The sequence below is a fragment of the Lissotriton vulgaris genome, chromosome 9, assembly GCF_964263255.1.
Source record: "Lissotriton vulgaris chromosome 9, aLisVul1.2, whole genome shotgun sequence".
Taxonomy (NCBI): Eukaryota; Metazoa; Chordata; class Amphibia; order Caudata; family Salamandridae; genus Lissotriton; species Lissotriton vulgaris.
The window spans coordinates 235,406,932-235,429,017 of NC_141697.1; the positions used below are offsets into that span (position 1 = coordinate 235,406,932).

General features: G+C 45.8%; 1 protein-coding gene across 1 annotated transcript in view; it reads right to left on the reverse strand.

Annotated features, from left to right (window-relative positions):
• Window positions 1–22,086, reverse strand: part of PLCB2 (phospholipase C beta 2) — a 492,254-nt gene that overhangs the window by 161,755 nt on the left and 308,413 nt on the right. The window contains exons 12-15 of the mRNA XM_086937381.1: window positions 19,820–19,902; window positions 6,217–6,301; window positions 4,740–4,899; window positions 1,151–1,339 (exon numbers count right to left, since the gene is read on the reverse strand). Coding sequence (XP_086793507.1) covers window positions 1,151–1,339; window positions 4,740–4,899; window positions 6,217–6,301; window positions 19,820–19,902 — 517 coding nt within the window. The remainder of the gene's footprint in view (window positions 1–1,150; window positions 1,340–4,739; window positions 4,900–6,216; window positions 6,302–19,819; window positions 19,903–22,086) is intronic.

Genomic DNA, 22,086 nt, shown 5'->3' on the forward strand with positions numbered 1-22,086 from the left:
GGAAAACCCTGCACCCTGTCCCTGGCACTCCATTGTGCCTGCCCCACAGTGCAGGGTTTTACAGGGGTGTCCCTTAGGTACTCCCTCACTACCCAACTGGAGATGAAGTCACTTTCAGACAAAATAAAATCCTATCGGACTGGCCGACTCGGGAAGGCTGTTGGAAATCGACATTGTATCGATCGGTCGGAAGCGCTATCCATAGAGGTGCACAATGAAGTTCCGACCGACACGGATACTCCAAATTCAAGTTGAAACCAATTCGGAATGACCGCACATTTATTTCTCCGACCGTGAACATCGTAATTGATGGGGCGGGTGTAAACCAACTGAGTCATTCGGAAGGGTTCCGATGCGGTCTATGAAATTCCACCAACATCGTAATAAGATCCTAAGTACGGAGACTTCCCAAAACTGCAGGGCCTCCTCCACAAGTGCGGAGGGCCTTAGTGAATCAGGTCCAAAGGGCCTAATTCATAATGGAAAACTTAAACCCAAAGTTTATGTTTAGATCAGAAGTCTAAGGATCAATTCAGTCTAAGTTTATCTTAGTAAAGTGGGCCCTTAGAAGTCAGATCTAAACTTTGAAAAGATATGGGCCTGATTACGAGTCAGTAATTATTTCACACCTGTGCGTAAACCCATGTTTATGCATGGGTTGCAATTACAAGTTGAGAGTTATTTAACACATTCGATAAATATTGGATGTGATCAACACCTCAACATTCGTTAAGTTTCGGCAGGTCAAATCTGCTGAAATTTAACAGTGAAAAACCATATGGTTATTACCATATCATGTGTATTTTGGTGTGTAAAACACCAAAATCCGCATGTTATTCCCCAGAAATTCATAATAGGTATTATTTATCACATCCTATAAGTAATGAACTCTATGGAATTTCTATTTACCAGGAACGATATATAACACCTATACCTGTAATCAGGTCCTAGGCTAAGGGCCCCTACACGAAGAACTGGGCACATTGTCACTAATGCTTAAAATACAGATTATACTGCCTACAGAGTGAGAGCGAGCCATGCATATGAATACTGAAACACCTTGACCTGCCGCTTCAATAATACTGCATTTGGGACCAAGTGCATATTGCTACTTTTGCCATTTGCTCTTTTTTTCACAATTGCTACTTACGTGCTGAGAATTCAAAAGAATCAAATTTGACGGGTTGAACATAGTTGACGAGGCAGGACATTTCCTCATAGGCTGCTGCTTCCAGCCCTGCAGTGCCCTCATCTGATTCAGACTGCATCTTCTTCAACTCCTCTTCATCCAAGTTTTGTAAATCCTCCTCATTCTCTGGCTCTTCTTCCAAGACATCACCTACGTCAAATGTAAGAGAGTACATAATGGAACTTCATGCCAGATTCCACATATACAAAAAGTAGCTTTCATTGACATAGTGGATTTTGAATAGGTTTCTAAAATGTGTTCAAAGGAAGCATAGATTACAAAAATCTTGACACTTCTCTTTGGATAGTCAAGTTCTAATGGATCTTCTCATGGGTGGTAACCAATTTTGAATGTAGGTTGTATTACAGAACAGAAGAGCATCAGTGCTTGACACCACTTTTTTCAGCATAGGACCACAGCAGGTCATACCAAATCTCATCTGGCAACACACCTCACAACACAACAATAAATTACCACTCTGTACAACTCCTACCACCCCACACCACAGCATCCAGCAGCATTTCAAAACATACTCCTGCACCCATGTCCACTACACACTACGTCATCAGACTTTGCCACACCTTACATTGTATAACACACCAGTCAACATCAGAGCAACACAATCACATAGCAGATACTACGCCAAACTTCACTATACACACCTTACGAAATTACATCATTAAGCACAACACAGGATAGCACTGCACCTTTCCACACTGCATCATGCCACATACATCACATTACTTTAACATCTGTCCACACAATACTACAGAGTACCATACAACATCTTTTCACACAGTACCACAACACTTCAACAGTACCCTACTTCAGAACAGTTCACCAACTCCTCCAACACCTCACTATACCACACAATATAACAGTGTACCACTATTGTACTCCTATTATTCAGACCTTGATACATCATATAGTATATCCCTCCTCCCCACTATATCGCAATCAGCACAACATAACATATTTTACACTACAAAGTACCACTCCATGGATACCAAAATGAGGTAGACTGCTCCTTTACAAAAGACACAGGAAGAGACATGGGAGACTGAAGTTCCAAAATGGGATGAAATAGCCAGGACAATATTGTGGGGGGCTGATAGACATGAGAAGAAATCAAGGAGATGCCAGAAAAAGTTCAAGAAGGCTTTAGGATCCACATTCCTTGTAGGTACTGTAGGGCTCTTACAGCCAGACAGACAATCTTCAGACTCATGGGTTCTGTGGACCATGGAATGTAAATAATGAATGTTTTTTATATGTACTCTCTCCTACTGGGTAGTCATTCCACAACATATTGGACAAGGTGTATGTTCACTCCATAGAGTTCTTTGACGTCAGTTGGACCAGCTTGTAGTTAGTCATTGTATGTGATCAGATGAGGGGCATACAAGGAAATTAGCAATTCTCCATCATTTTTTGACTTCCGTATCCATGCAGACTGACTAAAAGAGATAGCCACTGTGAAAACCTACTTACAGGCAGAAGACAATGGGCACTTTACTTCCATGCATTATCAGGTAAACTGGAGGAACAAACTTAGAAATATTCAAAGTAAGACCTTAATTTCCAGTGAGGATTTCAAGACTTGCATGCAGACCAGATCCCCCAGACACCCCCTCCACTAGGGTAAAATACTATAGCACCAACAGGGATCTGAGATTGCTTGAGTTGGGTATAATGCATCTTACAAAACACAAAACATAACACAATAAAACAATGCAAGTTAATGCATTGATTGGTCCAGGTAATTAAGACCGGTTGAGTGTGTGAGGCTTTATAGATAGGGTCAGGACGATAAAGACAGTCAATATCTTGGATGTATTTGTGAAAAAGGCACAGTGAGCTGAGTCCATACTGATTTATCTAAATATATGAACAAAAAAGAGCTTGGTCACTGGAGTGTTGTAAATAGTGAAATCTCACACTCAGCAATCATTCAAAGATGAAACTGAGCATTAGCTATCAGACTACACAGGTCCCTGTTTCAGGTGACACAAAAGATGTAACCATCTGAAGAGGACCTGTGTTGGTTCAAAAGACTGTGAAAGAAAAACAGACAGTCTGAGCCTACTTGAATATTATAACATGTTTATTAAGCAAAAATAGTGCTATTGCAGGACAGAGACTCATATTGTTGCCACCTGAAACAATTACACACTTGTATACATTGTCTTCACATAAGCAACAGCAGGAAGGTTTATATGATAGAAACCTAAAGGTAGACAGTAAGAGAAGCAAGTGTTCAGCTTCCTCATGAGAGGTGTGCAAAATACCCTGAAACTAAGATACTAGAAGGGAACCTCCTTTCCAAGTCAACTAGATTCTATGTTCTCGCTTTAGAGTGCTACATAAGGCAGGGCACAATAAAAGGAAGAAAACCTAAACAGTTAAAAATGTACAACATAGGTATACAAATTGGTTTTTCTTAACATGTTATTAAATCATTATAAAATTGCAAAACGAGTTCACTAATTAGTTCCTCCCTTTTGCACCTCCAAGTGCGAAACCTAGAGCAGATCTATTGTCAATTCAATGGTCTACTAATTTCTATTTCAATATCATTTGCATAGTATTTTTCAGATGCATATCCATGAGCATCATTATTGCTTTCATCGTATTAATTGATAGCCAATGGAAATGAATGGGTAATGCCTTTATGGTTTGCGAGACAGTGAAGCATAAATGTATGAGAGTATAAACAATCACTAAAATAATGAATACTGCCAGGAAAAATCCATAGAAAATACAATCTAAACAAGTACCAAATAATACTTTCCTCTAAACAAAACCTATCTAAGGCTTAGTGCCCTGACAAGATCTCTAAAATTATCTATCTCTTTATGAATACTAAGTGAGGGGTTAGGAATATAAGTGCAGCATTCAGAAAACATTAAAGTACGCAAACCAAAAAGATATTTCCATGACCGGTCTCACAGGTTCTGCCGCAGACTTTGGAAGACTTTAACTGAAGGAGAAGGCCCTGCTAGAAGGAAAAAGCTGGAAGAACAGGACTTCAGACTTTGGCTCCAGCTCTAACTCTTACACTAGTGCAGTTCTTAATTTAGCAAGATAGCCTGTTATGGTGGGCAATAAGGCTATTTTAAATGAGGGGGGAGGCTTTTACCAACTGGCATAGCCCAAGGCAGAGGAACTATATTGCTATTAGAACATTTACCTCACTGAGGATAGAATTTCCTAAAAAAACAGGGAGAAACAAAAAGACAAACATTGGAATGTTGGGGAAGACATCGGTATCCCTCAGCCATGGGATTGTCTTCAGTGGAGTTCTTAACATTCCAATGTTCTAACGGAAAACAAATGCAAAGTTTACAAATCAATAATAACAAATATTACTTATTACAGGAAGTGAACACAACAAATTGGAATAATATTCTTTAACTATCCAAAGTGACAGTGAACAATTGACTACTCTTTAAAATGGTACTAGACATCAGTCACTTCAAACCACTTAGGATGCATGGTGCAAAAGCTGCATTATTGGTCTTCCTGTTTTCTACGCTACCTGTTGTCTCACCATTCAGAGTGTCACACTGCTCTGGTGCACCTGCCTCACTGCTCCGCCCCTTCTTCTGGGAATCTGTATTTTTCTGCGAGGGGCTCTGGTTCTTCTTATTTTTAATTAGGATTTTTCCCATGAGCTCCTCGGGACTTGGTAAGGGGACTCCTGGTTCTAACTGTAAAGGGGGCATTGAAGAAAACAAATTAAATATGCAGTATTCAATAAAATATGCAATAACTAATTACTTTTATCTCGAATCAAAACAATTTAACACAATCAACTATCTTTCCTTCCATCATGATTTCTATCCGAAAAATCACACATATGGCCGATACACTGAAATTAGAGCCTCAAAAAGCATTTGCAAATCTTGCACAGAGGTTTTAAAATCCAATTTAATTTTGTGACTCGTCTAGGTACTAATAGGTCAGTTCCAAAAATTCCTATTCGGAGAGGGTCATATTCTGGCCTACCGTATGAATATTAATAAAAGAGGCTGCAAATTGTTAGTCACTTCGATTGGTGGTCATCACAGGAATGATGGCCTGCTAGGGTCCAAAAAAGAAGGGGGACCAGGAGCCTTTATTTAAAACAGGTCCTGCACACGAGGCTCCTATACTACTATGCTACAGAGGGGTGTGCAGCTCCTAACAAGGGGACAAGGGAAAGGGCAGGTCTTTCTTCGTGATGCCCACACACACCCCAAGGGATGCCATGCTTCATCATTGGGCTCTGCTCCTCCTCGGGCCAGCGCTGCAATGCCCGACGGGCTCCCGTAAACAGGGCTCTTTGGCGGAGATCTTTTGAAGACGCTGTGGGGTGTGTGCGGGTGTGGGATTTTACTTCTGTTGTGTTTTTACTTTATCACTGTTTGTGTGTTGCATAAATACTTCACACATTGCCACTAAGTTAAGCCTGACTGCTTTTGTGCAAAGCTGGTAAAGGGTTACGCACAGGTTAACTTAGGGTTTGTTTGTATTTCACCCTGACAATGATTGTGGCTGCTGCTTAAGTAGGGTTTCACTCCCTTCAACTAGTATCCCAATTTCCAAGAAGGGTGCTAATGGATTAAGGGTGGATAAAGAGTTAATGTGGACTGCAGGTTAATATGTGTCTCTTCCTCTAGCCCTGGAATTTGATGCCATCCATTTTCTCGTCTTGTCTTGTCTCCTAAGCAATGTTTGATTAGTTACAATTGTACACTTTAAATATACGTATTATGATCATATTGAAGGGTACTTACTTTAATGAATAGGACATCTTGTGATAATGCGGCGTCTCTGTCAAGGTGTCTGCTTGTTATTCAGTTGTTTTATCTACTATCAAATATGCCTACGTGTTCTGTAAATGTTCTTGCATACGTACACATTTCTACATCTGCAGTGATTCACAGGATGGAAGGAAACTGCACTACCAGTTCATGATGCCTTGCCACATCTCAGGTACCAGCAAATATACACCAAAAGCATAAATACAGTTTAAACATACTCACTGGATACTTTTCCAGGATGTCTGTCAGCAGCATGTCTCCAAATATATTTCTGCAGTAGTCTGCCATCTTAGCTTGCTGCTTTGCACTATCAAATACATCAAAATAGAATTGTTATTGTGAAATTAGGAATGTCATATTTACCTGAGGAGAATACTGATTAAGATATACTTGCTAATCAGAAGACACACCACCAATATGTATACCAAAGATTATTATATACTATGGTTAAAGAATTGTATTTGGATTCCAATACCCTCAACACACACTGTGACAGCAGTGATTTTCAGAGCAGCACTTTAAAGATTTATATTTAATTACAGGTATTGTCTCAGGAGAACCATAAGGACCTATATTTACATTGGTCTCCTGGTGTGAAATGGATGGCCTCCAGTGGGGTAAAATAAAAAGATGGAACCACCCCTGCAGAATGTGAAGAAGGGCCCAGCGTCTCCCATGTCACAGATATTCACTGGCCTTGAGTGGAATGGATACTGTTAGACCTGTGAGCTTTAGGTGGTCGTCACACAAACATTTTGCCTGCTTGCCTCCAATTTTCTTGAATTCCTTTTTGTTGAGACTCTGTGCACTTTACCACTGCTAACCAGTGCTAATATGCTTCTGTTCACTCTCATAAACATGGTTTGATTGATATATACTTAATTGGCATATTTGATTTACTTAGTACTAGTAGTCCTTTAAACTGGTCCCAGGCCTGCCATTGCACCCTGAATGCAGTGTTACACTGCCACATCGACTTGGCATTTAAAACCCCTTGGCAGACCTTACACTCCCCTTTTATTACAACCCAGTCACCTGTGAGGTAGGCCATAGATAGCCCATAGGGAAGGATGCTAAGTAACTAAAAGGTAGGGCACATGCTTTTCAGTGTTACATGTCCTGGTAGTGAAAAACTCCCAAACTTTCTTTTCATTACCTTGAGGCCTACCATCCTTATGATTATGCTGGGTTTACACATGCATGCATGCAAGTTCCTATTTTGACATCCAAATGTATCAATGACCCTCCATACCCACCTTAAACAGACCTCTCATCTCCATCCCTCGCACCTCAGACTCACTATTGCCTCTTCAAATCCTACCTCCACCACCTTGCATCTCCTCAATTTTCACATCTGGATACCTTACTGACACTTCTTGACTGAAATGTACTCCACAGGGCCTAACAGCTGCATATGTCCTGTGCCCATGAAAAATAGTATTTAAACATTCAACTGGTGGAATTCATTTTACTCCCTCCTCTGCCAAAGAGGATGCTACTTGTACAGGGGGTTTCCTAAACATGCTCTTGACTCTGATGTCTAATATTTCATGTGACTGCGCCAAATGACTTGCTATGTCTCATTCATTGCCCTCTCTCGAAAATGCATGTACTATTCTATGCCACCTCTTTGCTGCATTACCATTTGAAATGTTCTGCAAATGTAGACAAATAATGCAAATGCTAGGTCCACATGTTCTTCACATTTATATGCAGCAAAGAGCTCACATTCACAGAGTGCTCTCTAGATGACAAGTGGATTCATATGACTGTAGTCTGCTTATGCCTATATGTTCACAACCTGCTCTGCCAGCATTTTGTAAGGAACCTTGGAGTTTACGATTGTTGAGAGGGCAAGTTAGCACAGCTTCAGAATTACAAAATCCTCATAATGAGCAGTGGCGGCGGGTGCCTTCTGAAAGTGAAGAGGCATTAAAGTTCTTTCCAAATTTGATGGCACGAGCAAGGCACCCACGGTGGCATAGCTAGCCACTTTGCAGCCCCTGCCTTTTCTGCTGGCTGTGGCCGCATAGCTGAGCGAGGGAGGAGAGGGGTACTGGTGATTCCTGCACTTGTAGCCTTGCGACAAACGCATGTAAGAGAGCAGGGTGTACCGCCGCCCCCAAAAGTCATGCCGCCGGGGCGTCCGCCCTCCCCCTTTCGCTACGCCACTGGGCAGCCACATGGTCCCAAGGTCTGAACTGTATAATCAAGAAGCAGACATCCTCAGACCAATTCTGGCTTCCCCACTTGACCAAACTGTGTAAATATTTTATTTTACTTAGCCTCACTTTTCTTCGTTATCACATATGAGTGCACCATAAATACACAAGTTCAGGATATGCCTAGCACAAAGACATCTTATGCTTGATGTCACAGAATATAATGTTACTTAAGGTATCAAAACAAACTAGGCCACGCATATGGTGTACAGCAACTCACTAATAGCATTGTCGTTAGGGTGGGTACACAGGAATGTTTATAAGTTCATATTTAAAAAAATAATTTTTAAATGACAGAAGGCAAACATACTCTCTCTCATACACATGCTTGCACAGTCACACATATCAGCGCTAATCTGCCACACGTTCTTGTGTTGGAGGGCAGCTAAAACCTGGGGTGAAGCTGCTGCGTTAATCACTGCGGGTCACAGAGCAGTGTCACACCTAGGGTGACCGACCGTCGGTAAATTTCACGGACCTTCCGTCATTTTGGTGTGATGTCCATTGTCCATAATCATTCCTTTTACGGTCGCCTTTTGTCCTTAATTTTGGACATTAATTACAGCATTCCCTGCGATAAGCCCCAAGAGATTGAAAGTTCTCAGGGGCCAGCTCACACGTCTCTGTTGAACTCCAAAGGCTGCAGCAGCCCCTCCCTGAGCTCGGACAAACTGTGAGCAGGCCCATTGTCATTCCGACTGAGGACGATTATCCCCTTTCGAATGACAATGCGCCCGCCGTCTGCCTTTAGCATATCATGTGCCAGTGAGATCGTAGTTAGTGATTACAGAGGAGCTTTCCCCAAACAGAGTACTGTGGGGAACTTGCCCCCTTGTGTAATTTGTCAATGTTGTACATAGAGTGAACAGGGCAGGAGCAGTGACAGGACAGGAGACGCGACAGGAAAGGAAAAGTGATGGGGCAGTAGAGGTGACTGGGCAGGAGAAGTAATATGCAGGAGAAGTGACAGGGCAGGAGAAGTGAGAGGGCAGGAGAGGTAATGGGGCAGGAGAAGTTACGGGACAGGAGCAGTGATGGGACAGGAGAGGTGACAGGAAAGGAGAGGTGATGGGGTAGAAGAGGTGACCGGGCAGGAGTAGTGATGGGGCAGGTGCGATGATTAGGCATGAGCAGGAGCAGTGAACGGAAAGGAGCAGTGAACGGACAGGAGCAGTGAACGGATAGGAGCAGTGAATGGGGCAGGAGAAGTGATGGGACAGAAGAAGCGATGGAGCAGGAGAAGTGATGAGGCAGGAGCGGTGATCGGGCATGAGCAGGAGTGCTGACCGGACGGGAGCAGTGAACGGAGCAGGAAAAGTAATAGGGCAGGAAAAGTGATGGGCAGAAAGAGTGACGGGGCAGGAGCAATGTCGGGACAATAGAGGCGATGGGGCAGGAGACGTGACCGCCTGGAGAAGTGACGGGCAGGAAAGTGATGGGCAGGAGAAGTGATGGCACAGGAGAAGTGACGGGGCAGGAGAGGTGATGGGGCAGGAGAGGTGACAGGGCAGGAGAGGTGACGAAGCAGGAGAAGTGATGGGGCAGGAGCGGTGATTAGGCATGAGCAGGAGCAGTAACCGGGCGGGAGCAGTGAAAGGACAGGAGCAGTGAACGGGGAAGGAGCAGTGAATGGAGCAGGAGAAGTGACGTGCAGGAGAAGTTACGGGGAAGGAAAGGCGACAGGGAAGGAGAGTCAACATGGATGAGAGGTGATGGGGCAGGAGAAGTGACAGGCAGGAGAAGTGACAGGCAGGAGAAGTGACGGGTAGGAGAAGTGATGGGCTGGAGTGGTGATGGGGCAGGAGAGGTGACGGGGCAGGAGAGGTGATGGGGCAGGGGATGTGATTAGGCATGAGCAGGAGCAGTGACCTGGCAGAAGCGGTGAACAGACAGGAGCAGTGAACAGACAGGAGCGGTGAATGGACAGGAGCAGTGAACAGACAGGAGTGGTGAATGGACAGGAGCAGTGAACAGACAGGAGCGGGGAACGGGGAAGCAGAAGTGACGGGGCTGGGGAAGTGAGGGGCAGGGGAAGTGAGCGGCAGGGGAAGTGACGAGGCAGGAGTGGTGGTCAAGCATGAGCTGAAGTACTGACTGGACAGGTGCAGCGAAAGGGCAGGAGCAGTGATGGGGCAGGGGCAGAGATTACGTATGAGCAGGAGCAGTGAACGGGTAGGAGCTGTGAACGGGCAGGAGCAGTGAACAGGCCGGAGCAGTGACTGGGTAGGGGAAATGACAGGGAAGGAGCGGTGACGGGGTAGGAGAAGTGACCGGGCAGGAGAAAGTGACAGGGCAGGAGAAGTGACTTGTACTTATGTTCCTTCCCTTTTTGGTTATAACCTATTGCATAACATCCACTGATGTGTCTGCAAAGCATACCTGTTGTGCCGAATTTTTGTCCTGAATTATGACCTCCCGTGCTGAATTTTTGTCCTGAATTTTTATCCCTTGTCCTGAATTTATACACTCACCGTCCTGAATTTGCACCCAAGCTAGTTGGCCACCCTAGTCACACCTGGCTTCCCGCTTAGTGCAGCAGTCACTGAGAGGGAAGGAAGCTTACCGTACTGAGTATTGGTGGGCTGACTGGGAACACTGAAAGTGCCTAGATTTTCAGCTGCTGCTGTTAGTTCTGGTGAAAGGAACAGTCGCAGAACACAGCCTTTCCCTGAATTGTCCATAAAGTGCTCGCTGGCACATCTTGTGTGACATTCCCTTGGGAAGGAACAGGACGTCCTTTCCTATTGAATGTCTGGCACATCGAGAATAACATTTACTGGCAGACATAACCCTATTAAACTCCCCAACCTGCAACCGTCCTTCCTCAGGTAATCTAAAAGCAGCGTAAACATGTGCACAGCAGGGGTTAGTTACCACATCAGCGATGAAACTTGTTAATCGAGGTCTCACACACTGATCCCTGCAGCTAGCAAGTTAATACACAGAGATATTGTAGTTGGATTTGAGCCTGCGACCGTGAGGTTGCTAAAAATCTCTGCAGTAAGTACCTGAGTGAGTCATATGAACATTTTTCCGGAATTCTATCCTGTGACATGCAAGTTGCACTGCACCCACACAGATCTCTGCAGCAAGCGCATTCATCCCCATAGGTCTTACTGTGATTTGAGTCTGCAATTTGTGGGTTTCACATAACTCTTTGCAGAATGCATATTAGCTCACCAACCCACTGATATACCTAACAGGGATTAGCACCTGCTATTCACAGATTATGGGTAGATCTCTGCAGCTGGCACATTCATGCACTCTGATTTTATATTTTACTTATGGCCTGCAAGATACTCCCACATCTCAACAGAAAATTCTTTGTCCCACTGGGCTATCATACCTCCACGTATGTGCAGGAGCAAGGTTGCGTAGGTAAAGCGACTTGCTCATAATCAACCCTCTCTAATAACTCGTAATATATTATTCAACACGTTTGTCTTACTAATATTGCATTACACGACATCTAAGTGAAGCTTGCATATGTGCTTTTACTAACGATAATCCGCTTGCATTAATATGGCCACTGCTACGCAGGATTTCTTACTGCGCATGCGTCTGTCACACTCACGTGACATGACGTATCTTTCGCTTGGGGGGAATCTTTTTGCTTCTGCGCATTAGAACTAAGACGGCTGCTCTATGTCCTCACATGCAAGAAGCTTGCATCGCTGCTTTGGCCGAGCTGTTCGTACTGCCTAAAATTCTAATGCACTAGTTAAAATAAAGTCATGGGAATAGAGTAGAGATAAGTGGTATACAGTGAATTCATTTATTCAGTGTTCTCAAACTGTTTCTTTTCCATTTTTACATGTAAATCATTTTGGGCCTGATGCCTATTGCTGAACTCCAACTTGGAGAAAAGTCCATGAAGCCGAATGACCTTTGAAATGCTGCCAAAGAGCCAGCTCGCTAGAAGATGCTTGTTGGAAACTTAACTTCTGACCCTACGGAGCACAATTCTCAAAAGGACTAAAAAGTAACCAGTATTGGAACATTCATTGCTGGGTGGAATAAAACATACATGGGAAAATAAATTGATGGGCGGGAACGCAAACATTAATATTCATTCTAAAAGTTTCCTTTTGGTATGGTGTGATGACCTCTCCTCCTCCTTTTGCCCAATCAAATTTGGGAATCCTTACACTTGCAACATTGGGGGGTGGTACACTGTCCTGGAAAATAGTATAACTAGAGTACGCTTAGCTAGTTAATTTGTCCGACTTGTCCAAAAAGCTGACCTGTCACTGACCCAATGCACTCAATAGGTGATCGTGAGCAGGAGTGCATGCGGAGCACTCTGTCAGAAGATTCGCTAACCCAATCGTGGTTCGGGAGTAAGGGTGCTGGCGGAGCACTCTGTCGGAGAATTCGATAGGCCAATCAGGGTTTGGCTGAAAGCTGCAGAGAGGGTTGAAGCGCTGGCGTAGCAACTTTAACTGTGGGTGCCAGTCTTAGCCTGTGGTGGTCCTGTCCTGATCCAAATCTGTTTGCACCTGTCCTGATTTCTGGTCGGCACCTATTATCTCGCTGGCACTTGCACTTTGGGTTCTATCTTTTGACTGACCCGTGGCCAGGGTTAGTTCTTCACACCATTCTAGGTAAATATACTGTGTGGGTAAATGTCATAATCCTGCTTCCTTTTTCTTTACCCTCCCTGAAATCAAATGCTTAACTCCTTCGATGCTCATGACGAGTTCAGGTCGTCATGAGGTACACCTCTCGTACACTCATGACGAGCTGAGCTCGTCATGAACAATGGGAATAAATCGGGATCAGCACAGGAGGGGAATACCATCAGCATTGATGGTGTTAAAGACTGCTTTATAAAATCTTTGCATATCTTCATCTTAATCGTTATCTCTCTAATAGAAAAATATTTGATGTTCAATGCTTGGATAAAGACATTTATAAAAATTTAGATAAAGAGTTTAAATCTTTCCAGAGTTTGTGATTATTTTATGAGTACAAATGTTATTATTTTTACCTATTATTCTAACTCTTTTGATCCCTTAGGACTTTAGGTACCGGTGACAAGGATTGGTAAGTCAATGGTATAGGTCCTAAAACGTAATATATAAATCACTGATTAGAGTAAGTGCACAGGTTACCTGATTAAAACTCACGTATAAGTTGTGTTGATTTATGGGCCCAGGTGAGTATGGTAAACCGAGTCGGGGGACCTGCATACTCTATCATATGCCTGCAGCATAGCCAGTGTGTCATAGGCCCTAGTGTAAGGATGGAAATCCCTCCAGGCTGCTGTTTGAGTATTAAAGTATAGCACGGACCTGCTGCGCTAATGGAAGCTATGCCCCAGTGTGCATTCATTCACTGGATCATGTTATTTCCCTTTCTTTTAGTTCTGAGACAGGGCCGGTCTGGATGTTATGGCGGCACACAGCCACTAACAGCCCAGTGAGAACAGACTGAACAGGGAGGTCGCAGGATGTGGTGAAAAGATGTGAGAAACGAGGTCTGGGCATTTAGAAGTAGGGAAGCTAATCTAGATTTAGCGCCAGGAAGTGGACGTCCTGTAGGCTCGGCTGTTTCTTTATGTGTGCTTACCTCTTGCAGCTTAGTCTACACGGAAGTGCAGGCAGAGGCTTAATTGTGCTGCAGGCGCCGCTCAGGGCTGATTGGGCTTTGCTGCTGTGCCACTGTGAAAGGAATGAATGGAATTTACGGAAGGTGGCTGCATTCCTACAGCCAATGCAAACCTAACCAATCCTGGAGCTGCTCTCATGTTGTTTTCAGCATGAGAGAAGCACCAGGATTAGTTTGAGCAGGCTAACCTATAATGTTCCTTCCTTGCCCCCAAACTCACTGCACTGAGCCTCTGTAGGTGAAGAACTGCTTTATTGTACATTAACAAAGTTATCATGAGCAATAGGGCGCCGAGCGTCTGTTCGCTACCAGCTCCGGTCGCCAACTGTCGCTTTCCCCGTTCGCGCCTTCAATGTGTCCTTGCTGCGCATGCCTTCCGCTCCAGTCTATGGCGTGACGCGTCATCGCGTACACGCTCATAGACTAGAGCGCACACCACATATCTCCCCCCTTTAACAGTGACAAGATAACATTCCCCCCCAACTCTCTGAGTGTCCCTTAAGTCCCAAAGTCTATATCTCTGGAGGGCACCTGGGCGGTAACCATACATATTAACTAGTGTCCACTCATTTCAAAGTCTCTATATCGAGAGGGCACAGTGACTGCCCTGCCACTGCGGGTGTGTCTTACCGGCATGTTCTCTTCCACCTCTCTCTCTCCTCGTGATTTCTCACCGTCTCTCTGATCTCCTCTCTGTACTACACCGGCCGGTGTACCTTCTCTGTCAGTGGACTCTGTGTTGGGAGTTTCCACTTCTCTGTCATCTCCTACTCCATCCCACAGGTCTTGGGCATTCTGCCCCAGTGCAGGTCTTGCATCTTGGGACTCCTCCTGTATCTCCTCCTCCTCGGACTTGGGCCACACTACTATCTTGTTGACTCTGGCCATGCGGTCTTGGGACCACACTTTGCCGTCGCTGAGGAGAGCCGCCCTGCCTCGCACCTCCTTGACCTGTAAGGGCTGGCTAAACTTGCTTTCACCTTTCTTTTGTATGGTAGGGAGTCTGACCCTGACCCATTCTCCTTCTTCCAGCTCTGTTTCCTTCACGTTGCGTCGTTTGTCGTAGTGTGCAGCATAAATCTTCTGGGCCTTCTCCAGGTTGTGCTGAACCACTGCAGGGGACCACTTGCTAGTGATGGTCTTTTCCCTCCACACTACGTTGTCCCGTGTGAATGGATGTCGTCCTCGTAGCACTTGGAACGGGCTGTACCCCACCACCGTGGGGGTGATCCTGTAGGCCCACAGCATGCTCATCACTTCGGTCTCCCAGTCTTTTCCCTGTGAGATGGCTGCCTGTATGGATCCCATTAGCACGCGGTTGAACCGCTCCACTTGGCCGTTGCATGCTGGGTGGTAGACGGCCGTGTGCTTTGACTCAATCCCGTTCCTCCTCATAAATCGAACCCACTTGTCCGAGACAAATTGCGGTCCATTGTCACTGAGAATGGATTTGGGTATACCTTCTCTTAAGAATACAGACGTCAGAAATTTCAGTATCGTGTCCGTATCCATGGACTCTTGTATGTCCACTTCAGGCCATTTGGAATACTTATCTATCACCACACATAAATATTTGTTCACACCTCTGCTGTCCAGGACAGGCCCAAGTATGTCGATGGCCACGTTCTCCCAGGGGCTTTGTGGGGTGTCAAACTTTCCCAAGGCTGGTCTGAGTGGTCGTAAAACTTTGTCCGCTCCTTGGCATTGCCCACACTCCCTCACTTGTCTTTCTATGTGGACATCCATGCCTGGCCACCAATACATTTGCTTGACACGTGCCTTGGTCTTTACGATGCCCAGGTGTCCTTCATGCAGTTGTTTCAACAACTTGGGTGTCAGTGTTTCCGGTGGCACTACCCTTTCTCCTCTATATAGGAAGATTCCCGAATCGCTCAGAGACAGTTCCTCTCTCATCTCATAGAACCTTCGCACTCCTTCCTTGAGCTTCTTCTTGTCTGGCCATCCAGACGTCAGATGCCTTTTTATCTCTACCTTCTCCGCATCCTGCTCATAAGCAGCCGCCCATTCCTGACAGCTTATCGTCGTCTCATGGTCCTCCATGCTGGCCACCATCTCCTCTTTGTCCGGGGCCTCCTCCGGCGCATCCTCCATCGCCGCAGCCCTGCTGAGGTAATCTGCGACCCTGTTTTGCGTTCCCGGTAGGTACTCCACGTCATAGGTGTAATCAAGTAGCTTTAATGTCATTTTCGCAATTCTCGGGGTCGCTGTGTCATGGCCCGAGGACGTCAGTACTTTAATCAGAGGTTTGTGATCTGTTTGAAGCTTGAATCTCGTGCCCCAAATGAACTGCCGAAACTTGCCCATGGCCCAAGTGACCGCCAGCATCTCTTTTTCAATGACGCTGTACCTTTGTTCCGTCGGGGACAGCGCGCGTGAAGCAAAGCTGATGGTTTCGATGGATCCATCTTCCCTCTCCTGTGCCAAGACCGCCCCTAAGCCCTTGTCGCTAGCATCCGTCGTCACTATGGTCTTGTCTGTGGGGACGTAACCTTGCAGCGGAACAGCTTGGCTGATGCAATCCTTTATCGTGTCAAATTCAGATTGCGCATCTGAGTCCCAATCAAACTTTGCCTTGTCTCTGATGAGTTGCCTCAATCTGTATGTTCTGGTGGCAAAGTGCCTCACGAACTTGCTGTAATACTCAGCCATTCCGAGGAATGACCGCACTTCCTCCTTGGTACTCGGAGCTTTGGCATTCCTGATGGCCTTCACGTTTTGTTCCTTGGGTGAAATACCATGTGTACCGATTTCGTGACCAAAGTACGTTACTGAGTGAGTCCCAATCTTACATTTGCTCCATTCTGCAGTTAGTCCCTTGCTTTGCAGCACTCCTAGGACTCTGTGTAACTTTCTGTCGTGATCTCCCTTGGTGGCACCCATCACCAGAATGTCATCCTGGAAGTACTGCACCCCTGAGATGTCCTTGAACAACCGATACATCAGCTTCTGAAATACGGCCGCTGCAGATGCTAGACCAAAGGGCATCCTCCGGAACTGGTAGCACCCGAAGGGCGTAATGAAGGAGGTGTACTTCCTGCTCAAGGGATGCAGCTCAATTTGATAGTACGCTGACGTGAGGTCTATGGTGGAAAAATGGGTGACACCTTTTGTCCTTGCCAGCATCTCCTCAATCCTGGGAAGGGGAAATTTCTCCACGATGAGGTTTTTATTGAGCTCTCGGAGGTCCACACAGAGACGAACCTTTCCATTAGGTTTCTTGACTACCACCAAGGGGGATAGCCACTCCGAACTGTCCACCGGCTCTATGATGCCTTGCTCCTCCAGCCTCAGAAGTTCTTGTTGCACCGCACCACTTGTGGATATGGGTATGTTCCTGACTTTGTGTACTACCGGTACTGCTCCCTCCTTGAGGACCATTTTGTGGACGAATTTGTCCAGTTTACCGACTGTACCCTCAAAAACTTTGGGGTATGCAGATTTCCAGTCTTCTTCTTTCGTGAGGGGCCACTCGTCCGTTAACAGTATTTGTTCTCTCCCGCCCGGGTTGAGTATGATTCCCAGATCCCCTGCGTCTCTCCATCCAAGCACCGATGGGCCCTTCTCAGCAACGTACAGGGTGCATGTGGCCGACCTCCCTCTGAATTCAAATGTGAAGTCTCGGCACCCCACCAGGGGAATGGCGTTCTCAGTGTACGAGATGGGTTTGATGTGTGGTGGCAGTAGGTCTGGTCCCACTACCGGTGCGAAGTCTTCGTCCCATATGGATCTTTGTACGATGGTCCAGGGAGATCCTGAGTCGACGGCCACGTGCACTTTCACTCCACCTATGAGCATGTCCGTGCGCGGCTTATCTCTTCGCTTCCCTGACACCTCCAGCACCTGGTCTTCAATGCACAGCACCATGTCACCCTCTTCTAGGTCGTCTTCCTCACTGATTTCCGCATTGGCAGATTCTACACACTTGACCGTGGATTTCTTCCCCTTCTTGCGGCATACTTTTTCAAAATGGCCGACCAGGCCGCAGAACGCGCATCTGGCGCGGAACGCAGGGCAACGTTTATCTTGAGCGGAATGCGCCGTGCTACCACATCTATAGCACGAGAACTTGCTGCCTGTGCTGGGGCGGACCGTCTGTTTCCCTGTCCATTTGGTATCCTTCCTCTGTTCTCCATACGTCACCTTTTGATTACTGGCCTGTGAGGCTTCATCTATTTTGTTAATCATCTGTCTCTGCGTGCCTTCCCTTTTGGCCGCGTCTGCACCGCGTTTAGACATTTCCGCCTTTTTTACCATTGCCACAACTTCCTTGAGCGAGGTTTCATTCTGCGCCCATAGCTTGTCTTGGACGGCCCTACTGGTGGTGTGCATAACTATCTGGTCTTTTATGTATTCATCCTGTAGGGCCCCATACTGGCACGTGATGGCCAGTCGTCGGAGCGCGGCTACGTAGTCATCAATGGATTCACCTGCCTCTTGTTTCCTCTGTTGGAAATTGTAACCGTCAATGGAGACACAGACTGCTGGGCGGTAATGACTGTCCAAGTCTTCTAGTGCATTTTTGAAGACATCTGTCTCCGTCGCAGCCCTCTCCTTGGTCACCAAGTTCTTGAACACTCTCACCCCTTCTGGGCCTAAATTATGGAGTAACAGTCTCTTTTTCCTTGCCGGGGTGTACTCCTCCCCATTCTCATCCTCCAGTGCCTCAATGTAATTTTGAAAGTATTCCTTCCAATCCTCCCATTTTAACTGGGGTTCCCCCGGTCTGGGCAGGAATGGGATGGGGGCCAACAGGGCTGAGGCCTGATTCGCAATCCTGGCCTCGCCTCTGGGGTCTGCCGCCTGGGCACTGGGCTGGTCGGGCACCCTGGATGCTCCTGCACTCCCTGCCGCGTCACCCTGACTCCTGGGACTACCTGGAGTACTGTCCCTTGTGGTTTGCGTGGGGTTGTCTGCCTGCGCCCCTTCCTCTGGCTTGGGTGTGATGCCTTTGGTTGCCAGGGTGCTGGCTGTAGGCTCTGTTCCCTTGGGCAGCACTGACCTGGATGCTTATGCTGTATTCTGGCTTTTCTGTAGCTGCTGCGCTGCTGCCACGCCCTATGCTCGTGTTGGTTGCTGTTCTGTCCCTCTGGCTGGTGTGGGGCTGTTGGAGGGTGCTTGCTCCTGTCCACTGTGCTCGATGGTGTCCGTGGTACCAGCCTCGTCGCCAATATAATGTTCCTTCCTTGCCCCCAAACTCACTGCACTGAGCCTCTGTAGGTGAAGAACTGCTTTATTGTACATTAACAAAGTTATCATGAGCAATAGGGCGCCGAGCGTCTGTTCGCTACCAGCTCCGGTCGCCAACTGTCGTTTTCCCCGTTCGCGCCTTCAATGTGTCCTTGCTGCGCATGCGCGCGCCTTCCGCTCCAGTCTATGGCGTGACGCGTCATCGCGTACACGCTCATAGACTAGAGCGCACACCACATAACCCAGTGCTCATTTTGAGCCTAGGGGCCTGTGACTGCGATCAAAAGGCAGTTTAACACTGCTGGGATTGGTATGGTCTGAAGTGCACGTCGGCCTGTCCATCTCAAGACAGCTAGCCAATCTGACAAGCGCACTCCACACTGGCAGCTTCACAAGTCTTTGATCCTGATCCTGCTGCTGCGATCAGCCCCGCACTCACACTCAGACACTGACGCTAGCCCAGCGTGTGTCTGTAATAAAATGGTAATTGCCATCATTTACATGTATCTGCTGCGCTCACAGCAGGCACAGTGACGCTCCTCCACCCTTTAGGAGGAGCCGCCACTGACAACGAGCGACACTAGAGAAAAGAGCGAGTGCACTGCAATATGCAGGTTTGTGCTTTTGAACCAAGCATCATAGGTTGCCTGAGCAAAAAAGAAAAAAAAGGCATGACAATCTAACACAGCCCCCATTTTGCATGCTTCCTGGCAGAACAAGAAGTGATTTCAAAAGCCTGATCCAAGAATGCATGGTTCCATGTGAAATATAAAACAAATACTCACGTGTCAACGTGGTTCTCGAATGACAGGACCACAGGGTAGGGACTTGTTTTGAAAGCAGTTTCTGCAATAGCCTCAATGACATCCTGTGATAGAGCAATAGATTTCCTTTAGTGGTGGTTATTTTACTAGCTCAATCTGATTACTTTATAGCTATTACTAAAATTTTATATGTCAATTTCACGCAGTAGAAGATTGTTTTTATTGGTTTTCGTAAAACTTGCCCTGGAAATTGAAAAATATGGTTAGTAATTCAGTACGATCATGAACCAAATTGCTTAGCATTTGTCTCTTTTAATCACTTTATATGCCCTAACATTCTTATACTGTTTCAAAATTCATTGCAAGAACAGTTACCTTTTACGAGTTTGTAACAACAGTCAACTGCACTGGAAATGGCCAATTTGCAAACTCACTGTATATTATGACGTATAGATTAACAGGACGTGGCACCAGTAAAAACGAACGGTTCAATTTAGTCTATCAGCTTCTTTACCATCTACATCTTGCTGCATTCCTAGTTAGCCTTCAGCTTGTCCAGACTGCCCGCGCGCCGACAATTACACTCCCCTCCTTCCAAGTTGATGAGTTAAGTTCTGCTTTTTACATAACTATCACATATTATCTTTTTTAAATATAACATTTTGAAGACCATTCACAAACTACATTTTATAGGACGTGTAGTAGCATTACACAGCACTACTCACATACTACAAAATGCTATTCAGAAACGTTCATGCAAGGTTTCCACCTCCACCTTTCCTATCTTTCGGTGAAGAGATCTCTGGCCCAACTGTGGAGATCTTTGCATGTGTAGACCTACATTTTAGTAGTGACTGTGGGAGGTACAAATTAAGGACCTGGAAAATGGGAAATACTACAACATAAGAGAGGTTAATGGAGGAATGAGGAGGTTTTAAGCTAGGGCCACAGAGGGAATTAGGCAGGAAAATGCACTCATCAACAAAAGAGTAAGGCCCACATGCATCAAGCGTTTTTGCATTCGCAAACGGCGCGATTCGCAAAAATTGGCCATTTGCGAATGCAAAAACCTTATTTGGGATGCATCATTTTATTTTCATTTTTCGCAATTTAAGAAATCACAATTTTTTGCGATTACTCAAATTGCGATAGCATTTAAGAAATCGCAATTTTTTTTTTAATTTGCGAATTCGCAATTAGGAAGGGGAAAATTACCATGAAGTGAACCTTCATGGTAATTTGCGAAAAAGTTTCAAAAATGCAAAAAAATGCATTTTTGAAACTTACATTTTACACATACACATGCCCTTGGGACATGTGTGTGACTAAAATGTACTTACGTGACATTCCAGGGGGAAATTGCATTCTCATTTTGCAATTCGCAAAATGAGAATGCCTTCCCATTGATTCCCATGGGCATCTAGGCCCATGGGAATCAATGTAAAGCGATTCCTTATTTGCAATTCGCAATTAAGGAATCGCAAATAAGGAAAATTAAGAAATCGGAAAAACTTTGGCGATTTTTTGATGCATAGGGATTTGCGATTCCTAAATTGCGATTCCTTAATTTTCGCAATTTAGGAATCGCAAATTCCTACAATGACTACAGCGGTCCATGGAATAGCCATAGTCGTGTTGCCTGTCTGACCAGTGCCACACTGCGGGAACACTTGCAGAATTATAAGTGTGGCGATTGGACTGCCACTGAACCACTGATACTGTCGCGGATCAAGGATAATGCAGCAGTCTGGGAGCGGTTTGAGGCCAAAATATACTGGTAGTGCAGCAGTGGCACTGCCAAGCATATTTTGCCTCACTGCTACCCATTTCATGGTGGAAGCACTTCCACGAAAAGGGTGGTGGTGAGGAAACAAAGGGCTCCCTACAAGGCCCCGTTGTGCCTCTGTGCACGAGGATGCATGCTGAGGGGCACATGCTGTGGCCCCTGTAGTTTAGCATCCCCAGTTCTTGCATGGGAAGGAACGCCAGATATAATGATTTCCATCATGTGCAGGAAAGTTCACTGGTGGTCCAGCGGACCAGCTGTTTAAGGCTCGCAATGAGCCTTTGAAAAGTACCGCTGCAGGACCGCCACACTTCCCACCACCCACCAGACCCCAACATTAATTGTATTCTGGCGGGCAGCAGTGAGTTTCTGCAGTCCTGGAGCGAAGCGGTGGCGTGCAACCTGCATCAGGACTGCCTAAACTGGTAGTAAGACCCTAAGCCAATTGCTATTTACAAACTGCACTACTACAATTTCTTCAGCCAAAAAATGACCCAATACG